Below are 17118 nucleotides of genomic sequence, written 5' to 3' on the forward strand. Positions count from 1 at the left end.
GCAACCCACCGGAGCTCTTTAAATAAAGATTGGGCATTTCTGAAAGAAAAGAGTAAGTCCTAACAAAAAATAAGTCATATCTATGTATCTATATCTATCTATCTATATATGTATATATGTGTGTGTATATCTATCTATCTATATCTATCTATCTATATATGTATATATATGTGTGTGTATATCTATCTATATCTATCTATCTATCTATATATGTATATATATGTGTGTATATGTGTGTGTATATCTATATATCTATATATATGTATCTATATATATAGATATATATCTATATATATATCTACATATGCGTATATATAGGCAGATAGACATAGACATTATAGGCAGTGCCTAAATAATATGAGTGATATGTGTGAAAATGGACATCCAGGGAGGGAGAATAAGAAATAAAAGGTCTATTCATTTGGTTCCTGATACATAACATTTTTACAACACTAACATTTGATGTTCAATAAATTGGTTGCACATTATGTTTTTGTGGAAAAAAAATACTGCCATCACTTCATTATAGCTGTTTTGAATAATAATGACAGTCATGAGAGGGAGATGAATTTGTTTTTATGGTCAAATACCCTCCTATGGAGCAGTTTCCTCAAAGAAGCTTTCAGCTCCTTGTTCCTTATGCTGTAAATGAATGGATTCATCAGCGGAGGCACCACAGAATACAAAATAGCCACAAAAAGATCAATGGCTGAGGGCGAATTCGAAATGGGTTTCATGTGGGCAAAGGTGCCAGTGCTCACAAACAAGGAGACCACAATGAGGTGGGGAAGGCAGGTGGAGAAGGCTTTATTCCGACTTTCCTCAGAAGGCAATCTCAGCACTGTAGGTAAGATCTGAACATATGACGCAGCTATAAGAGCAAAGCAGCTTGACACTAAACACATACTGAATACAAGAATGCCCAGTTCTCTAAGGTATGCATCCGAGCAGAGCAGCTTGAGCAGCTGGGGGATTTCACAGAAAAACTGGCTGATTACTTTGCAATGGCAGAAGGGTTTGCTGAATATGCTCCAACTGTGCATCACAGAATAGAGAATAGCACTGACCCAGGCACTGCCAGCCATCTGAGTACAAGCTTTCTTGTTCATTATTATCTCATAATGCAGTGGTTTGCAGAGGGCAATGTGCCGGTCATATGCCATAATAGTGAGGAAGGCAAAATCAGCTGCACAAAAAAGTGGGAAAAGAAAGATCTGAGCAACACATCCAGCATAGGAAATTGTTCTGATGTTTAAGAGAGAATTGGCCATGGACTTGGGGACGTTGACAGAGATAGATCCAAGGTCAATGATGGACAAATTCACCAAGAAGTAGTACATAGGGCTGTGGAGGTGGTGATCCATAGCTACAACAGTGATAATAAGGAGGTTCACCACTAAGGCTGCCAAATATGTGGCTAGAAAGATGACAAAGTGTAAGATCTGCAGCTCCCGAGTGTCCGAGAAGCCCAGGAGGAGTAACTCGGTTACAGTGGTCCAGTTGGACATCTTCCCTCCCAGGGCACCATGCAAGTCCTGGGTATAATAAAACAAAGGCAGTGGTAAGGTGGAGAGTAACAAAGTCGGTGGCTTTGATATTCTCATCAAAAATGCCTCTAAATTGCATGCTAAGAATGTAGATTTTCCTCATTATTTTTTCCTCGTGGAAAATTGGAACATAATAAATTATTTGCCTCTGAAAAGACCTGACAAAAAGTATTTTGATACTCCATTAAGACACTCAAAAATAAAAATCCCTGAGTTGTGGCTAGGTAGATATTTTCTTATCTGAAAGTGTATAGCTTTCAATTGATCTCACCTGGAAACTTTCTGCTAACAGAACCAAATGTAATTTTTGAGATCAAAGATGCTATATAAAAAGATGAGCTCCCTGAACGTCCCATTCCCCACCCTGCCTCCAAAAATGCTGCAGAACTTTATCTGACTTAATAGTAAAAACACTGAACATTTCTTCACTCACTCTCATGCCTTAGATACTACACATAATATTCAGTATAATTTTTGGAGCCAGCTTTCAACTTTTATATTCCTAGATCTCCTCTGCAACTTACTAAGACAAGATCTTTAATTGATTGAGCAAACTTACTAAAGTTGTCTTTGTGGACGGTTCCTCATCTTGTGTCTCATTCAAAGTTCCCCTACCAAGATTCTTTGCTTATGTCCAGTTCATGTGTCAGATCTCCTTTGCACCAACCACTAATCTAGATCCCTAGAAGCACAGATAACTCAGAGGTTTTCCTCTGCTCACTGGACTGATAGAAGTAAATCCAACCACGTTTCTGAGTGTGCAGCTGAGCTCAACCATGCCTTGTATAAAAGGACTGAAGCAAGGAGGCAATTCTTCAGCTATTTTCTTGAGGGAGATTAAAACACAGCACAGCTGTGCTGATCTGCCAACATCTGTACAGCTCGGACTGTTTACATCTTGGCTTTTCCTTCCAAGATGTGCAGGACTCCAGGGAACGAGTCCCAGGAGCCTTCAGAAGAAAACTAATGAAAAATTGCTGTCTTTCTTCACTCCTTTTCTACAAGGCAGGGTTGAGGTCAGCTGCACACTCAGAAACCTGGTTGGATTCACTTCAGTCGTTCAGTGACAGAGGGAGCAGAGAAAGACCTCTGAGTTAGCTGTGCTTCTGGGGACCTAGACTAGTGGTTGGTGCAGAGGAGAGCTGAGAGATCAACTGGACAAGAGCAAAGGATCTCAGCAGGGGAAGCCTGAATGTGACACAAGAGATGAGGAAACTTCCACAAAAACATTTTCAGTAAGTTTGCTGCATCGGTGAAGTGTCCTGACATAGTAAGATGCAGAGGAGATTTTAAAACATTAAAAGTTGGCAAACCTGGCTACACAAATCATTCTACATTTTCTGTATAATAGATTCAAAGCTACAAGAGTGAACAAAGACATTTTCAATGTTTTTGCTAAGCATACAGGTAATGTTATGTAGGATATTGGAAGTAGGGTGGGAAGAGGAGAGGGGTGGGATTGGGACCTCTAAGGAATTCATCTTATTTATATAATATATTTTATTTCATACATATTTGTTTCCAGCATACATTTTCTAGGTGAGATCTATTGAAAAAAAAGATAGACTTTCAGATTTAAAGCAAAGGAAAGGAATCCTGAGTTGTGGCTGGGTTTACATTTTCTTCACTTCCTAAAGGATTATCAAAATATTTTATTTTATGTAGGGATGTCCAGCAAAAAATCATTTATTAAAATCAAATATTTCATGGGAAGAAAAATGGAATTTTTCCATTCTTAGCATGAAATTTGGAGACATTATTGATGGGAATATCAAAGCCACTGAGTTTATTACTCTCCTCCTTACCACTGCCCTTGTTCTATTATACCCAGGACTTGCACGGTGCCCTGGGAAGGAAGATGTCCAACTGGACCACTGTAACCGAGTTCCTCCTCCTGGGCTTCTCGGACACTTGGGAGCTGCAGATCTTACACTTTGTCACCTTTCTGGCAGCATACCTGGCAGCTCTGGTGGGGAACCTCCTTGTCATCACTGTTGTAACTACGGACCACCACCTCCACAGCCCCATGTACTGGTTTTTGGCAAATTTGTCCATCCTTGACCTTGGCTCCATCTCTGTCATTGTCCCCAAGTCCATGGCCAATTCTCTCTTAAACACCAGGACAATTTCCTATGCTGGATGTGTGTCCCAGGTCTTTCTCTTCTTCCTCTTTTGTACAGCCGATCTTGCATTCCTCACCATCATGGCATATGACCGGTACGTTGCCATCTGCAAGCCGCTGCATTATGAGATAATAATGAACAGGAGAGCTTGCATCCAGATGGCTGCCTGTGCTTGGGCTGCTGGTGTCATGTACTCTGCACTGCACACTGGGAACACCTTTAGTCTCCCCTTCTGCCACTCAAATATCATCAACCAGTTCTTCTGTGAAATACCCCAGCTGCTCAAGCTCTCCTGCTCCGACACATACCGCAGGGAGCTGGCAGCCCTTGCCTTCAGTGCTTTTTTATGTTTAAGTTGTCTTGCTTTCATCGTTGTCTCGTATGTTCAGATCTTCACCGCGGTGTGGAGCATCCCCTCGGAGCAGGGCCGGCAGAAAGCCTTCTCCACCTGCATTCCTCACCTTATCGTGGTCTCCCTGCTTCTTTCCACTGCTGTCATTGCCTACACGAAGCCCATCTCTGACTCCCCGTCCCCTCTGGATCTCCTGGCGGCTGTTCTGTATTCTGTGGTGCCTCCATTGATGAATCTGGTCATCTACAGCATGAGGAACAGGGAGGTCCAAGCTGCCCTGAGGAAACTGCTCCACAGGCTGATCCGCTCCAACAACAATATGTCCATCTTTCTCTCATGACTTTCATTCTCTTATATTTTCCTTTTCTAATTTACACATGAAATTAGTCTTTTTTCATCGTATTTTGAGAATCTTGCATATTAAAAATGAAGGTGGTAGGTTAATTTTGTAACTTTGTAAGGTCAAAGAATTGGTTTTTGTCATTTTGGTTGACACTGTTGAAGTGGGAAAGTAATATTTCATGCATCAGTTTTACTCTCTTTGCACTATCTTAAATATATCCCATCAATTGCAAGATAATGAAGAATGAAAGAGTTTTGTTTACTAATTGGTGCCATCAATTATTCAGATGACAGAATATAGAGGCAAATCTCCAGATGGTGTGAAACTGGAATAAAATGCAAATACTGTAGTGGACAGGAATAGAGTTCAGATGGATGCAGATAGATTGGGGAGCTGGGATTGAAACAGTAAGATGAAGGCCACGAAATAAATGCAACTTGCTGCACACAGGGGAGAAGAATCAAAAGCACAAATACAGCCTGGGTTACAATTCCTGGGTGGTATCATGGTTGAAAAGGTGGGTCACAGACTCGATATGAACATGGAATTTGATGTAGCTACAGAAACATTAATGCAGTTTTCGGCTGCAACAACTGGAGTATTAGATGTGAAACAGGGGTATAGGTTGTAGCCGTGTGTGTCTACGGACACAGGCAGACAAGGTTCTTTGTGTGAATTGCATACCTTTCATTACATCAACCTAAATCACTGGGAAAAAAATTTCTTAGCAAGCATTCGGGTTTAATGACAGAGTGAAGATTTTTGTTTACCAATTGGTGTAATCAATTATTTGGATGACACAATATACAAGCAAATATCCAGATTCTGTGTAGCTTGGACAAACTGCAGACACTTTAGAGGATAGGAATAGAATTCGGATGGATGTAGATAGGTTGTGAAGCTGAGCTAGAGACCACAGGATGAAGTCCAAGGAAATAAATGCTACACCTACTGAAGAATAATTAAAAGCACTAATGCAGCTGGGATTATAAATGTCTGTCTGGCAGCATTGTTGAAAAAGACCCGGTGGGTTTGGTGGATCACGGACTCAGCATGAGTCAGGAATTTGACATAGCTACAAAAACGTGAATGCAGTTCTGGACAGCAATAGCAGACGTATAGATGTAAAACAAGGGAGGTGATAGGACCCCTGTACATGATGCTAGTTAGGCTACTGTGTGATTATGGGCTCCACATTTTAAGAAGGAATATGGAGCAGTCAAAAATGATAAATGGTTGAAAGGCAACCTATGCAAGGGGAAATTGAGAGAACTAAGCATCTTTAGCTTGCAGAAAAGGCAGTTAAGAGGGAGATCATAGCAGGCTTCAAATATCTGAAAAACTGCCATAAAGAGGAGGGTGAATAACTCTTCTCCCTTCCTAAATAGGGAAGGATGGAGGGGGTTGGGTCATATGACCCTTAGGGGTATTTCCAACGCTATGATTCTATGATGATGCTCAGCATTTTTGCTTCTGCTCTAGACTCACAGGTCCAAAAATCTGCATTAAGCTATGCATGCATGAGTAAGGACTGAAGCTTCAATATGCCCCCTAACAGTTGTTTAACCTACATTTAAACTTTAGTTTCAGTTAAAAGCAAGTGAGGTAAAAATAGGATAATGAACTTCATGTGTGCACAGAGTAGGTTTTTGAAAACAAATTGGGAGGACGTTAGGAAAGTAAAGAATATATCATTACGAATTCAACCACAATTACGCTATTTCAAGTCACTGATGTCAATGCCACTGATAGTGATGTGAACAGATAATTAATCAATAAAATGTGGGTGCCGGCTCAGGTAGGAGAATGGGATATATGGAAATACTTACACTGGAATCATTCCTAGTTCTTGGTGCCAGATTCTACTTCACTTTATGAGACACAACTGCATATATGCAGCCACACACCTACAGTTTTTGGCATTTGCACACAGTTTGGGCTTTCATTTCACTCTGTGATGAAACAGAATTGACTTCCATTAGTACCTTGTGTAGGACCTTCCTAGTCTTTAGCCCTTGCATGCCTTCACACCCTGCTTCTCTCAAAGCCGACCTGCTGTACCTTGGATTTAATACTCTTTGGTTAAGTGGAAGAACAGCACCTATCGGAATAGCTGTTGCTCTGACAAGCAATAAAGGCCTAGGGCAAACGCTTGATAGAATAAGCAGAGAGCCTCTGAAGGAGTTGGGTTGAGGACCTCTAGACAATGGAAGTCTCTGTAAGACGTTGGATCAGAAAGCTCAGACACAGGGGCTGAGAGAATTTATTCAGTTCATAGTCTCAGCTGAGGCTGGGGTGTGTGTGCGTGTGCGTGTGTGTGCATGTGTGAGTGTGTGTTTTGGGGTGGGAGGGTGAGGGTTATCAAATGAGAAGAGTTCAGATGGGTGGGATGTTTTGTGGGTCCTGTCATTCCTTGTCTAGGGGCTTGCTTTAGGAGAATAGCAATCAGCACGTCTTTGAACGGACGTGAGCAGGGGCAGCTGCTTTGCCACTGTTCACATGGGCTGGGTATGAACAGGTAAGCCAGGTATGAAAAGAGTTGCTCCAGCCTTCATCCCTGAGCCAGTCAGCCTCTTTGCACATCAAGTAATCTGTATCATTCACACAGAAATAGAGCATGAATGGAGACCTCAGGTGTAAAAGTCATGGACTGTTCTGGTCTCTCAAGACAACTGGTGGGATCATGATCTGTCTCCAGTTCCCTATGTCTGCACATGGGCATCTTTACACATGCTCTGGGGCAGGGGGAAGAGGGTGGCATTTTAATTAGATCAGGTCTTGGAAGCCACTCTATTTAAAAAGTCTGCAATATCTCATGTACCGAAAACCCCATGCTTCAAAACTGTGGCCATGTTGAAAGGCACGTTTATTGGGTAGATGCAATATTTTTATTAGACCAACAAAATCAATGGAAAAATGTTCTTTGCAAGTTTTTGAGCACTGTCTCCACCGCACTCCCCTGCAGGTGTCCCACCTGGACTGGGAGCAGATCCTGGAAGAAAGGACCTGTGCACCACTACTGAAGTTCCCTCCTGAACCTGGCACCCTGTGGAGCCAGAGTCTGCACCTGGATTGGTGCATGGCCAGCATTGGGGCTCCCATTGCCTGGGTCTGTTGGGGACAGTGGCAGCAGCAGGAGAATGGGATGCAACCACAGGACACATTTAAGGTCCTTCTTCCTCATGCTGTACATAACTGGCTTGATTAGTGGATCCAGCACAGAACAGAGAATGGCTTCTATGAGGTCAAGAGCTGATGGGGAGCTGGAGCTAGGTTTCATATAGGGAAAGGTACCCATGCTAATAAGCAAGGAGACAGAATGAGGTGAGGAAGGAAGGTAAGAAGTCTTTGTGCTGTCCTTGCTCAGATGGGCACCGTGTTGACTATCTGTCTGTATGATACAATTATGAAAACAAAAGGGGTCTGAAGTTCTGCAAACACCAACAGCAATTATCGCCAGCTGTGTAAGGTACGAGTCAGAGCAAGCGAGCTTGATTAGCTGAGGGATTTCACAGAAGAACCAGTTGATGATATTAGCTTGGTGGAAAGATACACTACAGATGTTACCAGTGTGTAGGACACAAAATAGAAAACCACAAATCCATGCACTGGTTTCCATTTAGATGCAAGCTTTCCAGTTCATGATCGTCTCATAGTGTAGTGTTGTGCAGATGACAGTGTACCGATCCTATGCCAAGATGTTGAGGAAAGGGAAGTCAGGTGCGAGGAAGAAGAAAAGGACTTGTATGACACATCCAGCACAGAACAAGGACCTGGTATTCAGCAGAGAATTGGCTAAGGATTTCGAGGTGGTGACCAGAGATTGTTCCAAGGTCTGGGATAGAAGATTCATCTGGAAGAAGTGCATGGGGCTGTGGAGATGGTGGTCAAGAATTATACCTGTGATATCAAGGAGATTCCCAATCAGAGATGCCATCGGAAGGTGCTGGTTCCACATTGGGAAGACAAAACACCCTTTTTCTTGAAGGTTGCAAGGAGGGCTCATGGGATGTCTCTGTAACTCTATGTAATGGACACATCAATATGATAAGGCAGGAGATCACCAACATTTTCCACCTTTAGGTCAGACTGACCCAGCTCAGGGGAAATCTAGGCTGATACCAAAACCAGGTGACTACTACCACTTTTCCCCAGTGCTGCTTTTTTTTGCTGCCCAGCTGCAGTACAGCACCACGCAGGGTCAGAGAAGGCCTCTGTTACCAAAAGCGGCCAAAGACCTTCCTCCACAGGGTGGATACAATGGGGTCATGGGCTCTAGGTTGCCAACTGCTGTGATGAAGCCCAGACAAAACTGATAAGGTCAAAATGAAATATTTTGGCACTGTTTGGTTCATTAAAAAAAAAAATCCCAATTTGGGGACTGGGAAATGTTGATATTTTTAAATTTCTCCCATGATGGGATCATTGTTTTTGGCCATGGGAACATCCATGAAGAGAGTGAATTCCAAACACCATAAAACTTCTAGCTGCGGACTCCAACCAACCCCTGTCCCAAGTGGGAGCTGCCAGTACAGTAACGCAGCATGGAGGCTGAAGCACAGAGACACATATGGTCACGTCAGGCTCTGGCATCTGGCAGGTTCAGATCAAGAGAAATCAGGTCCATGAACGGTCTCTGATCCCTTGATGCTCCTTGTGCAGCCTGCCTGCCTGGCATGGGCCGTACACGGCTTAGGACTGGGCTGGGATGCGCGCTACATGCGGCACGTGTGCCAGATCAGCCCTGCGTACTGGACAGGGGTTTGTCTGGATTGGGCTCGTTGACCCACCCTGCATGCAGGATGCAGTGTGCACAGTCAATGGGTGCATCTCCATGTCTGCCCCACTGGGCAGTTGTTACTGTGCAGACATTTAGTACTAGATTTAGCAAGTGCTAAATGAATGCTCAGCACCTGCCAGGACTTCAGAGTCCTGACAGCGCATGGATCGTTTCCAACCCTACTGCACACTAGCAATAAATGAATGCACAGTAGCTCATTGCTATCTCTTAATAGGTAGCAGTGGTGGTGACACGGCCAGTGCCTGCCAACACTATGTTCTCACAGCGATAATCTACATTATCGTAGCTCATCACTACGGAGATGCAGCGTATTGTATAGATGCGCCCAGGCTGGCGCAAATACTACATGCGGTATGAACCCCAGACTGGCACTACATCCTGTCCATAGCATGGCTTCCAGGCTGGCCCCAAGCATCTTATGCAGTGCATGATGCTGGGGCTGGTTTGTGTTGCATGCAGCGTGCAGGGATGGAGCTGTACAAATGCTGCAAGCTGCACATGTAGCCAACACAGAATGCAAGCTGCGTGCAGTGTCTCCACTAGGCCACCCCGTGGGCTTGATCTGGCATAAAGGGGGCATCTGTGTATGAGATTCCTGGGTTTAAGGGGAGCTGGGACCCTGTGTGTATACGAGTCAGGGGAAAGTGGTCTGAGGGGCTGTCATATTTCATAGATTCATAGACATTACGGCTGGAACGGACCTCGGAAAATCATTGAGTCCAGCCCTCTGCCCAGGAGGCACGAAGTCAGCTGGAATCATAGGATCCCAGCAAGATAAGCATCCACATTTCTCTTGAAGGTTTTCAATATAGGAGCTTGAACCACCTCCGGTGGCAGGCTGTTCCAGACCTTGGGGGCTCAGACAGCAAAGAAATTCTTCCTTACGTCCAGCCTGAAACGGTCTTGCAGTAGTTTATAACTACTTGCCCTCGTCATTCCTTGGGGTGCTCTGGTGAACAATCGTTCTCCCAGATCCTGGTGGTTACCCCTGATAAGCTTACAGGTGGCCATCACATCACCCGTGAGCCTGCACTTTCCAGCCTAAGAGCCCCATGGTTCTCAGTCTGTCATTGTAGGGTCTGTTTTCCTGACCTCTGATCATGTGTGTGGCTCTTCTCTGGGCTCTCATGACAGTAGATTCAGAACCAGGACCCTATTAATGATTACTGAACTAATATTTTGTCAACATGATGCCTTGCTATGGGGCATTGCAATAGGGAATTACTTGTTTTTTGTACCTTACAACCTGACTTTTATTCTCATGTTATGTTCTCATGCAAAACTACATAGGAACTAACCCAATTGCAATCTGTTGCCTCCCTGCATCCTAAGGTGCCCAGTCTAGCTAACTGGGACAGCAGAGCCAGATAGAGAAGGTCAGGGCCTTCTCGGAGATGCCATGACTTGTGTCGTGAGGGAGATTAAAGCAGAGCACAGCTGTGCTGTTCTGCTAACATCTGTACAGCTCGGACTGTTTACATCTGGGCTTTTCCTTCTGAGCTGTGCAGGACTCCAGGGAACAAGTCCCAGGAGCCTTCAGAAGGAAACTACTGAAAAATTGCCGTCTTGCTTCACTCCTTTTCTACAAGGCGGGGTTGAGGTCAGCTGCACACTCAGAAACCTGGTCGGATTCACTTCAGTCGTTCAGTGACAGAGGGAGCAGAGAAAGACCTCCGAGTTAGCTGTGCTTCTGGGGACCTAGACTAGTGGTTGGTGCAGAGGAGAGCTGAGAGATCAACTGGACAAGAGCAAAGGATCTCAGCAGGGGAAGCCTGAATGTGACACAAGAGGTGAGGAAACTTCCACAAAAACAATTTCAGTAAGTTTGCTGCATCGGTGAAGTGTCCTGTCTTAGTAAGATGCAGAGGAGATTTTAAAACATTAAAAGTTGGAAAAACTGGCTACACAAATCATTCTGCATTCTATGTATAATTGATTCAAAGCTACAAGAGTGAATGAAGACATTTTTAAGGTTTTTGCTATAAATGCAGAAGATGTTACATAGCATATTGGAAGTAGGGTGGGAAGAGGAGAGGGGTGGGATTGGGACCTCTAAGGAATGCATCTTTTTTATATAATATCTTTTATTTCATACATATTTCTTTCCAGCATACATTTTCTAGGTGAGATCTATTGAAAAAACAATAGACTTTCAGATTTAAAGCAAAGGAAAAGAATCCTGAGGTGTGGCTGGGTTAACATTTTCTTCACTTTCTAAAGGAATATCAAAATATGGTATTTTATGTAGGGTCTTGCCAGGGAAAAATCATTTATTAAAATCAAATATTTCATGGGAAGAAAAAAAGAATATTTCCATTCTTAGCATGAAATTTGGAGACATTATTGACAGCAATATCAAAGCCACTGAGTTTGTTACTCTCCTCCTTACCCCTGCCCTTTTTTTATTATACCCAGGACCTGCACGGTGCCCTGGGAGGGAAGATGTCCAACTGGACCACTGTAACCGAGTTCCTCCTCCTGGGCTTCTCGGACACTCGGGAGCTGCAGATCTTACACTTTGTCATCTTTCTGGCAGCGTACCTGGCAGCTCTGGTGAGGAACCTCCTTGTTATCACTGTTGTAACTACGGACCACCACCTCCACAGCCCCATGTACTGGTTTTTGGCAAATTTGTCCATCCTTGACCTTGGCTCCATCTCTGTCATTGTCCCCAAGTCCATGGCCAATTCTCTTTTAAACACCAGGACAATTTCCTATGCTGGATGTGTGTCCCAGGTCTTTCTCTTCTTCCTCTTTTGTACAGCTGATCTTGCATTCCTCACCATCATGGCATATGACCGGTACGTTGCCATCTGCAAGCCACTGCATTATGAGATAACAATGAACAGGAGAGCTTGCGTCCAGATGGCTGCCGGTGCTTGGGCTGCTGGTGCCATGTACTCTGCACTGCACACCGGGAGCACCTTTAGTCTCCCCTTCTGCCACTCAAATATCATCAACCAGTTCTTCTGTGAAGTGCCCCAGCTGCTCAGGCTCTCCTGCTCTGACGCATACCGCAGGGAGCTGACAGCTCTTGCCTTCAGTGTGTTTTTAGCTCTAGGCTGTTTTGTTTTCATCATTGTGTCGTATGTTCAGATCTTCACCGCAGTGTGGAGCATCCCCTCAGAGCAGGGCCGGCAGAAAGCCTTCTCCACCTGCATTCCTCACCTTATCGTGGGCTCCCTGTTTATTTCCACTGGCGGCATTGCCTACACGAAGCCCGTCTCTGACTCCCCGTCACCTCTGGATCTCCTGGCGGCTGTTCTGTATTCTGTGGTGCCTCCATTGATGAATCCGGTCATCTACAGCATGAGGAACAAGGAGATCCAAGCTGCCCTGAGGAAACTGCTCCACAGGCTGATCCACTCCAGGAACAATATGTCCATCTTTCTTTCATGACTCTCCTTCTCTTAGATTTTTCTTTTCTAATTTACACATGAAATTAGTCTTTTTTCATAGTATTGTGGTAAAATTGCATATTAAAGATGAAGCTGCTTAGGTTAATTCTGTAACTTTGTAAGGTCAAAGAATTGGTTTTTGTCATTTTGGTTGACACTGTTGAAGTGGGAAAGTAATGTTTCATGCATCAATTTTACTATCTTTGCATCCTCTAAATTATATCCAATCAATTGCAAGATAATGAAGAATTAAAGAGTTTTGTTTACTAATTGATACAATCAATTATTCAGATGACAAACTATACAGGCAAATCTGGGTTTGTCTGGACTGGGCTCATTGACCCACCCTGCATGCAGGATGCAGTGTGCACAGTCAATGGGTGTATCTCCATGTCCGCCCCACTGGGCAGTTCTTACTGTGCAGACATTTAGTACTAGCTTTAGCAAGTGCTAAATGAATGCTCAGTACCTGCCAGGACTGCACAGCAATACATGAATGCACAGTAGCTCATTGCTACCTCTTTTTAGGTAGTAGTGGTGGTGACACGGCCAGTGCCTGCCAACACTATGTTCTCACAGCGATAATCTACATTATCGTAGCTCATCACTACGGAGATGCAGCATATTGTATAGATGCGCCCAGGCTGGCGCAAATACTACATGCGGTATGAACCGCAGACTGGCACTGCATCCTGTCCATACCATGGCTTCCAGGCTGGCCCCAAGCATCTTATGCAGTGCATGATGCTGGGGCTGGTTTGTGTTGCATGCAGCGTGCAGGGATAGAGCTGTACAAATGCTGCAAGCTGCAAATGTAGCCGACCCAGAATGCAAGTTGCATGCAGTGTCTCCACTAGGCCACCCCGTGGGCTTGATCTGGCAGAGAGGGGCCATTGGTGTATGTGATGCCTGGGTTTAAGGGGAGCTGGGACCCTGTGTGTATATGAGTGAGGGGAAAGCGGTCTGAGGGGCTGTCATATTTCATAGATTCAGGCTGGAAGGGGCCAGTCCATCTCCCAATAGGTCTCCCATGCCAAACTCGGAGGAGAAATTTTATTGGTACAAAAGGCAGCCTGGGGTAAGATACAGGGTAGTGCAAGATCAAAAAATACCCTTAGAGCAAACAGTGTGGCTAGATAGCCTTTGATTACACAACTGTGTTACTGCAAACTATATATCTAGATAGGTTCCAGTAGACTACTCCCAAGTATCATCCAGAGGCTGGTTGCTTTCCTCTGGAGGCGGGCAGTTGCTTGTGTCCAGTTTCAAGTGACAAAGGGAGAGGGCTGCAGCATTCAGCTGCTCCTCCTCTCTCCCCATGAGCCCTAGGGCTCCAGCATGGCTCTGCCAAAGATGTTTCAGCTCAAGGTAGCTCTGCCCTCCTTCTTCATGGAGACCTCTTTTATCCCCTATCGTGACCTCATCACTAAGGTCCCACCAGGAGCAGCCCCACTGGCTAATGCCTGGTGCTTTCAAATGACATCACCTTTCCAGGTGAGGAAGCTAGTCACATGACCCGCAGTGGCAGGGAAACTTGAGACAAAGGGAACAGGTCCCCCCTCCCTCTGGCATGTATCCAGCGCAGGTTACAACTCAGGGTTACCTGAAGCAGATGGGGTTCTCTCGTACAACTAACTTGACTATGTTTGCACTACCGTGCAATCTGCAATGCAGAAATATCAAAAGGAAAGAAAACTCATAAGAAAGGTCCTTGGCATATTACATCTTTGAAGTCAGAGGCAGATATGAGTCAGTGAATCCACGTGCATGCCAAAGATGGGAGGTAATTTTAGTATCCATATTCTAGAAGTGAGGAACCTTGAGACAGGGATTCCTTCCGAGGATGCAGAGTGAAAAGTTGCTCTGGGCATGTCTGCACGGTCCCCAGAGCAAGCCTGAAGCGACACTGAGAATAAAACCTTGCTCACTCATTCCTGCTGAGCATGTGCAAGAGCCTGAACCCTATTTCCAGTATCAAAAAAAGAGGACTGGGTGGGGGGGCAGGAAGGATGGGTGGCAGGGGGCAGCGATATGCCCATGGCCTAGCTCTGCCTCTTACTCCTAAAGCCACAGGCCCCAACCCTTCTGCTGCCTAGGACCTGGGTTTCTTACTTCCTAGCCAGTTGTCCTAATAGGGTTAAAACATGAGGAAGAGATTCAAAACCACTACACCAGTAGATACCTGCGCAAGGTTATTCTGTTTTACATCAGGGAGAAATAAAATCTTCAACTGTAAGTGCCAGAAGCTGCAATTACACAGCCGTTGACATGCCATCTAAGTGAGTAAAGAGACATAAATTTAGCCATAAGCTTTCTTTTGCCTACCTTCTAGGTGCCTGGCCTCTTACCCAGAATGCACAAATCTATTATAAAAGTACTAAATTAAATGTGCAGTAACCACTGTGCATTAATAATGTGTAGCCATGCCCCAGTGTGGCCTGTTTTGGACAATGCTGTAGCACAACCTTTGTACAATTTGGACATGCACTGAGCAATAGTTGTATTAATTTATAGGCCTACAGCAGGTGGTCAAACTCCTTTTCTCCTGCTTAGACTAACATCTGCCCAGCTGATTAAGGGATGCGGACAATAAACTCTCATTAGCTGTCATGGTACTTGGGCTTCCAACTCTCATAGGTATCTCAGAAATACCTTAGCGTTCACTGTAACAGCATATTCACTTCTAAAATCTGCATGTAGTTTAGGAGGCCTACTGCATAGTGCACTCCTCTACTTATACCCGAGACAAGGAGCCCTGACATCCAGCTCTCATCATTTCTGATTTAACAACTGGGCACTAGTGCATTTTTTAATGGGGAGCTCAACACAGACATCCCTGACTTCCCACCCTGAACCTGCCCTAACCCTTCAAACTCAACCCTCTACCATAGGTCACAGTGGAAGCCAGGACTCCTGGTAGAGAATGCCCCCATTTCTAGGGGACGGCGTGTACTCCTCTCCACAAGCGCAATATGGATACAAGAATAGCTCTCTCCTCCTCAGGGATCTTGTTCTAACTCCTCATCAGACCCATAAAACAGGAGTTTGCTCCTTCACCCTCCCCAAAGGCTGCAAATACCCTGCAGATGTCAGTTCCTAGCCCAAGGACTTTTCCAATGTGTGTTGTTTCTGCTTGTGTTTAATACTTGCTACATAAATAATAATGGTAAGGAAGATGTATAACTGAACAGATGTTGTCAACTTTTAAGTGACTTCTTGAGACTGAATTATCATGGTCTGCTAGACTAGAGATTGCAGGAATAATTGTGAGAAGTTATGAGTCAGGAAACAAATGCCAAGCCGGGAAAAGAATTCAAGAATTATAAGTCAAGTTATGTTAGAAGAATAATTCACAGATATACACCAAAAGCAAGCCAAACCAGGATCAGGAAACAGATCTGCATGGAAAATTCAAAGCTAAAACCTAGGAACAAGTCAAAGGCAGGATCAAAAACCAAAACAGCCATGGACATTGTTAGAACAAAAGCTGCTCAGGAACTGAAGACTAAAGCAATGAGTAAAATAGCTCAGGTGCTGGAGGGGTTTCTTAAAAGCAGCCCCATAACCAATCAGAGGGGGTCAGCTGACCGTGATTAGTAGTAATTGGGTCAACTGCACTATAAAAAGGCTGTAGGGAAAGAGTTTCTGTAAGTTTTACAGTGGTAACTTACACTGCAGGGTAGGATCCTTACATGAATGATCTGCCTTTCAGAAGTAGTAGCTTTATTCATCTTATCTAGTAAACCTTGGGGAGGATTTTCAGCATCAGAGTTACTGGGAGGGTATTAAATAAGAGGAAGAATAGGGAAAGATGTCCAAGGCTTTACTCTTTGAAATTTGACCCACTTTCCTTGTCTCTTACAAAAAAAAAAAAAAAAAAAAACAAACATGAAGAGGGCTGAGATGGGACTGGCTAAGGATATATTTTTTTAACAGTCAGAGACACCTACATTTGCAGTTACAGCCCAGGCTGGTGATATGAAGTAATGAGTCTTGGAGCATAAATTGTGCCGTGTTCTGCTAGAGATGCACGGTTGATTCATAAGTGTGGAGGAAGATGCTGTGTGATCCTCTTGACAATGGAGGAGAGATTTGGTTAGGTAGATAATGTTTAGTGTTACAGACTTTCTAAAAGGCTTTCCAAATATTGGCTGTGTTTTTTAGAGGAGCTTGGAGCTGTTAGCTGCCCACCTCCATTGCAAGTCAGTGCAAACCTGTTCTCCAAGTCACTTAGGCTGTTTCAAAAACCCTAATTGGTCTCCTCCATGCTCCAACACCTGACTGGTTTTAATCATTGCTTCTAGTGCAGGAAGCTTGCTTCCCAGGTCTCTGAAGGAGCTACAGACACATAGTGTTGGATTGATCTCAGTTTAAAATTCAAGAGTATGTTGAAGTGCAGGGATGATTTAGGATTTGATGAGCTGACAAAACTCATCTATGAACACTTTGGATGCCACAGGAATCCAAGCTTGCACTCTGCTATCCAAGCTAGCCCTTAGCTCTCTAAGGACTAAGTTTGCAAAACTACATAGGTTTGCAATGGTTGGACTAAGG

The 17118-nt window shown here is 44.2% G+C and overlaps 2 protein-coding genes across 2 annotated transcripts; both read left to right on the forward strand.

Moving 5' to 3' along the window:
- Nucleotides 1-3606: 3606 nt before the first annotated feature.
- LOC132251683 (olfactory receptor 14A16-like) lies at nucleotides 3607-4248 on the forward strand (the record flags this gene model as incomplete). Its single annotated transcript, XM_059731632.1, has 1 exon — nucleotides 3607-4248. A coding segment is annotated over one exon (642 nt), but the record flags the coding sequence as incomplete, so codon positions are not given.
- A 7360-nt stretch (nucleotides 4249-11608) lies between these two features.
- On the forward strand, nucleotides 11609-12511 carry LOC132251682 (olfactory receptor 14A16-like; the record flags this gene model as incomplete). Its single annotated transcript, XM_059731631.1, has 1 exon — nucleotides 11609-12511. A coding segment is annotated over exon 1 (903 nt), but the record flags the coding sequence as incomplete, so codon positions are not given.
- Nucleotides 12512-17118: the final 4607 nt, after the last annotated feature.

The sequence above is a fragment of the Alligator mississippiensis genome, chromosome 7, assembly GCF_030867095.1.
Source record: "Alligator mississippiensis isolate rAllMis1 chromosome 7, rAllMis1, whole genome shotgun sequence".
In the NCBI taxonomy this organism is placed as follows: Eukaryota; Metazoa; Chordata; order Crocodylia; family Alligatoridae; genus Alligator; species Alligator mississippiensis.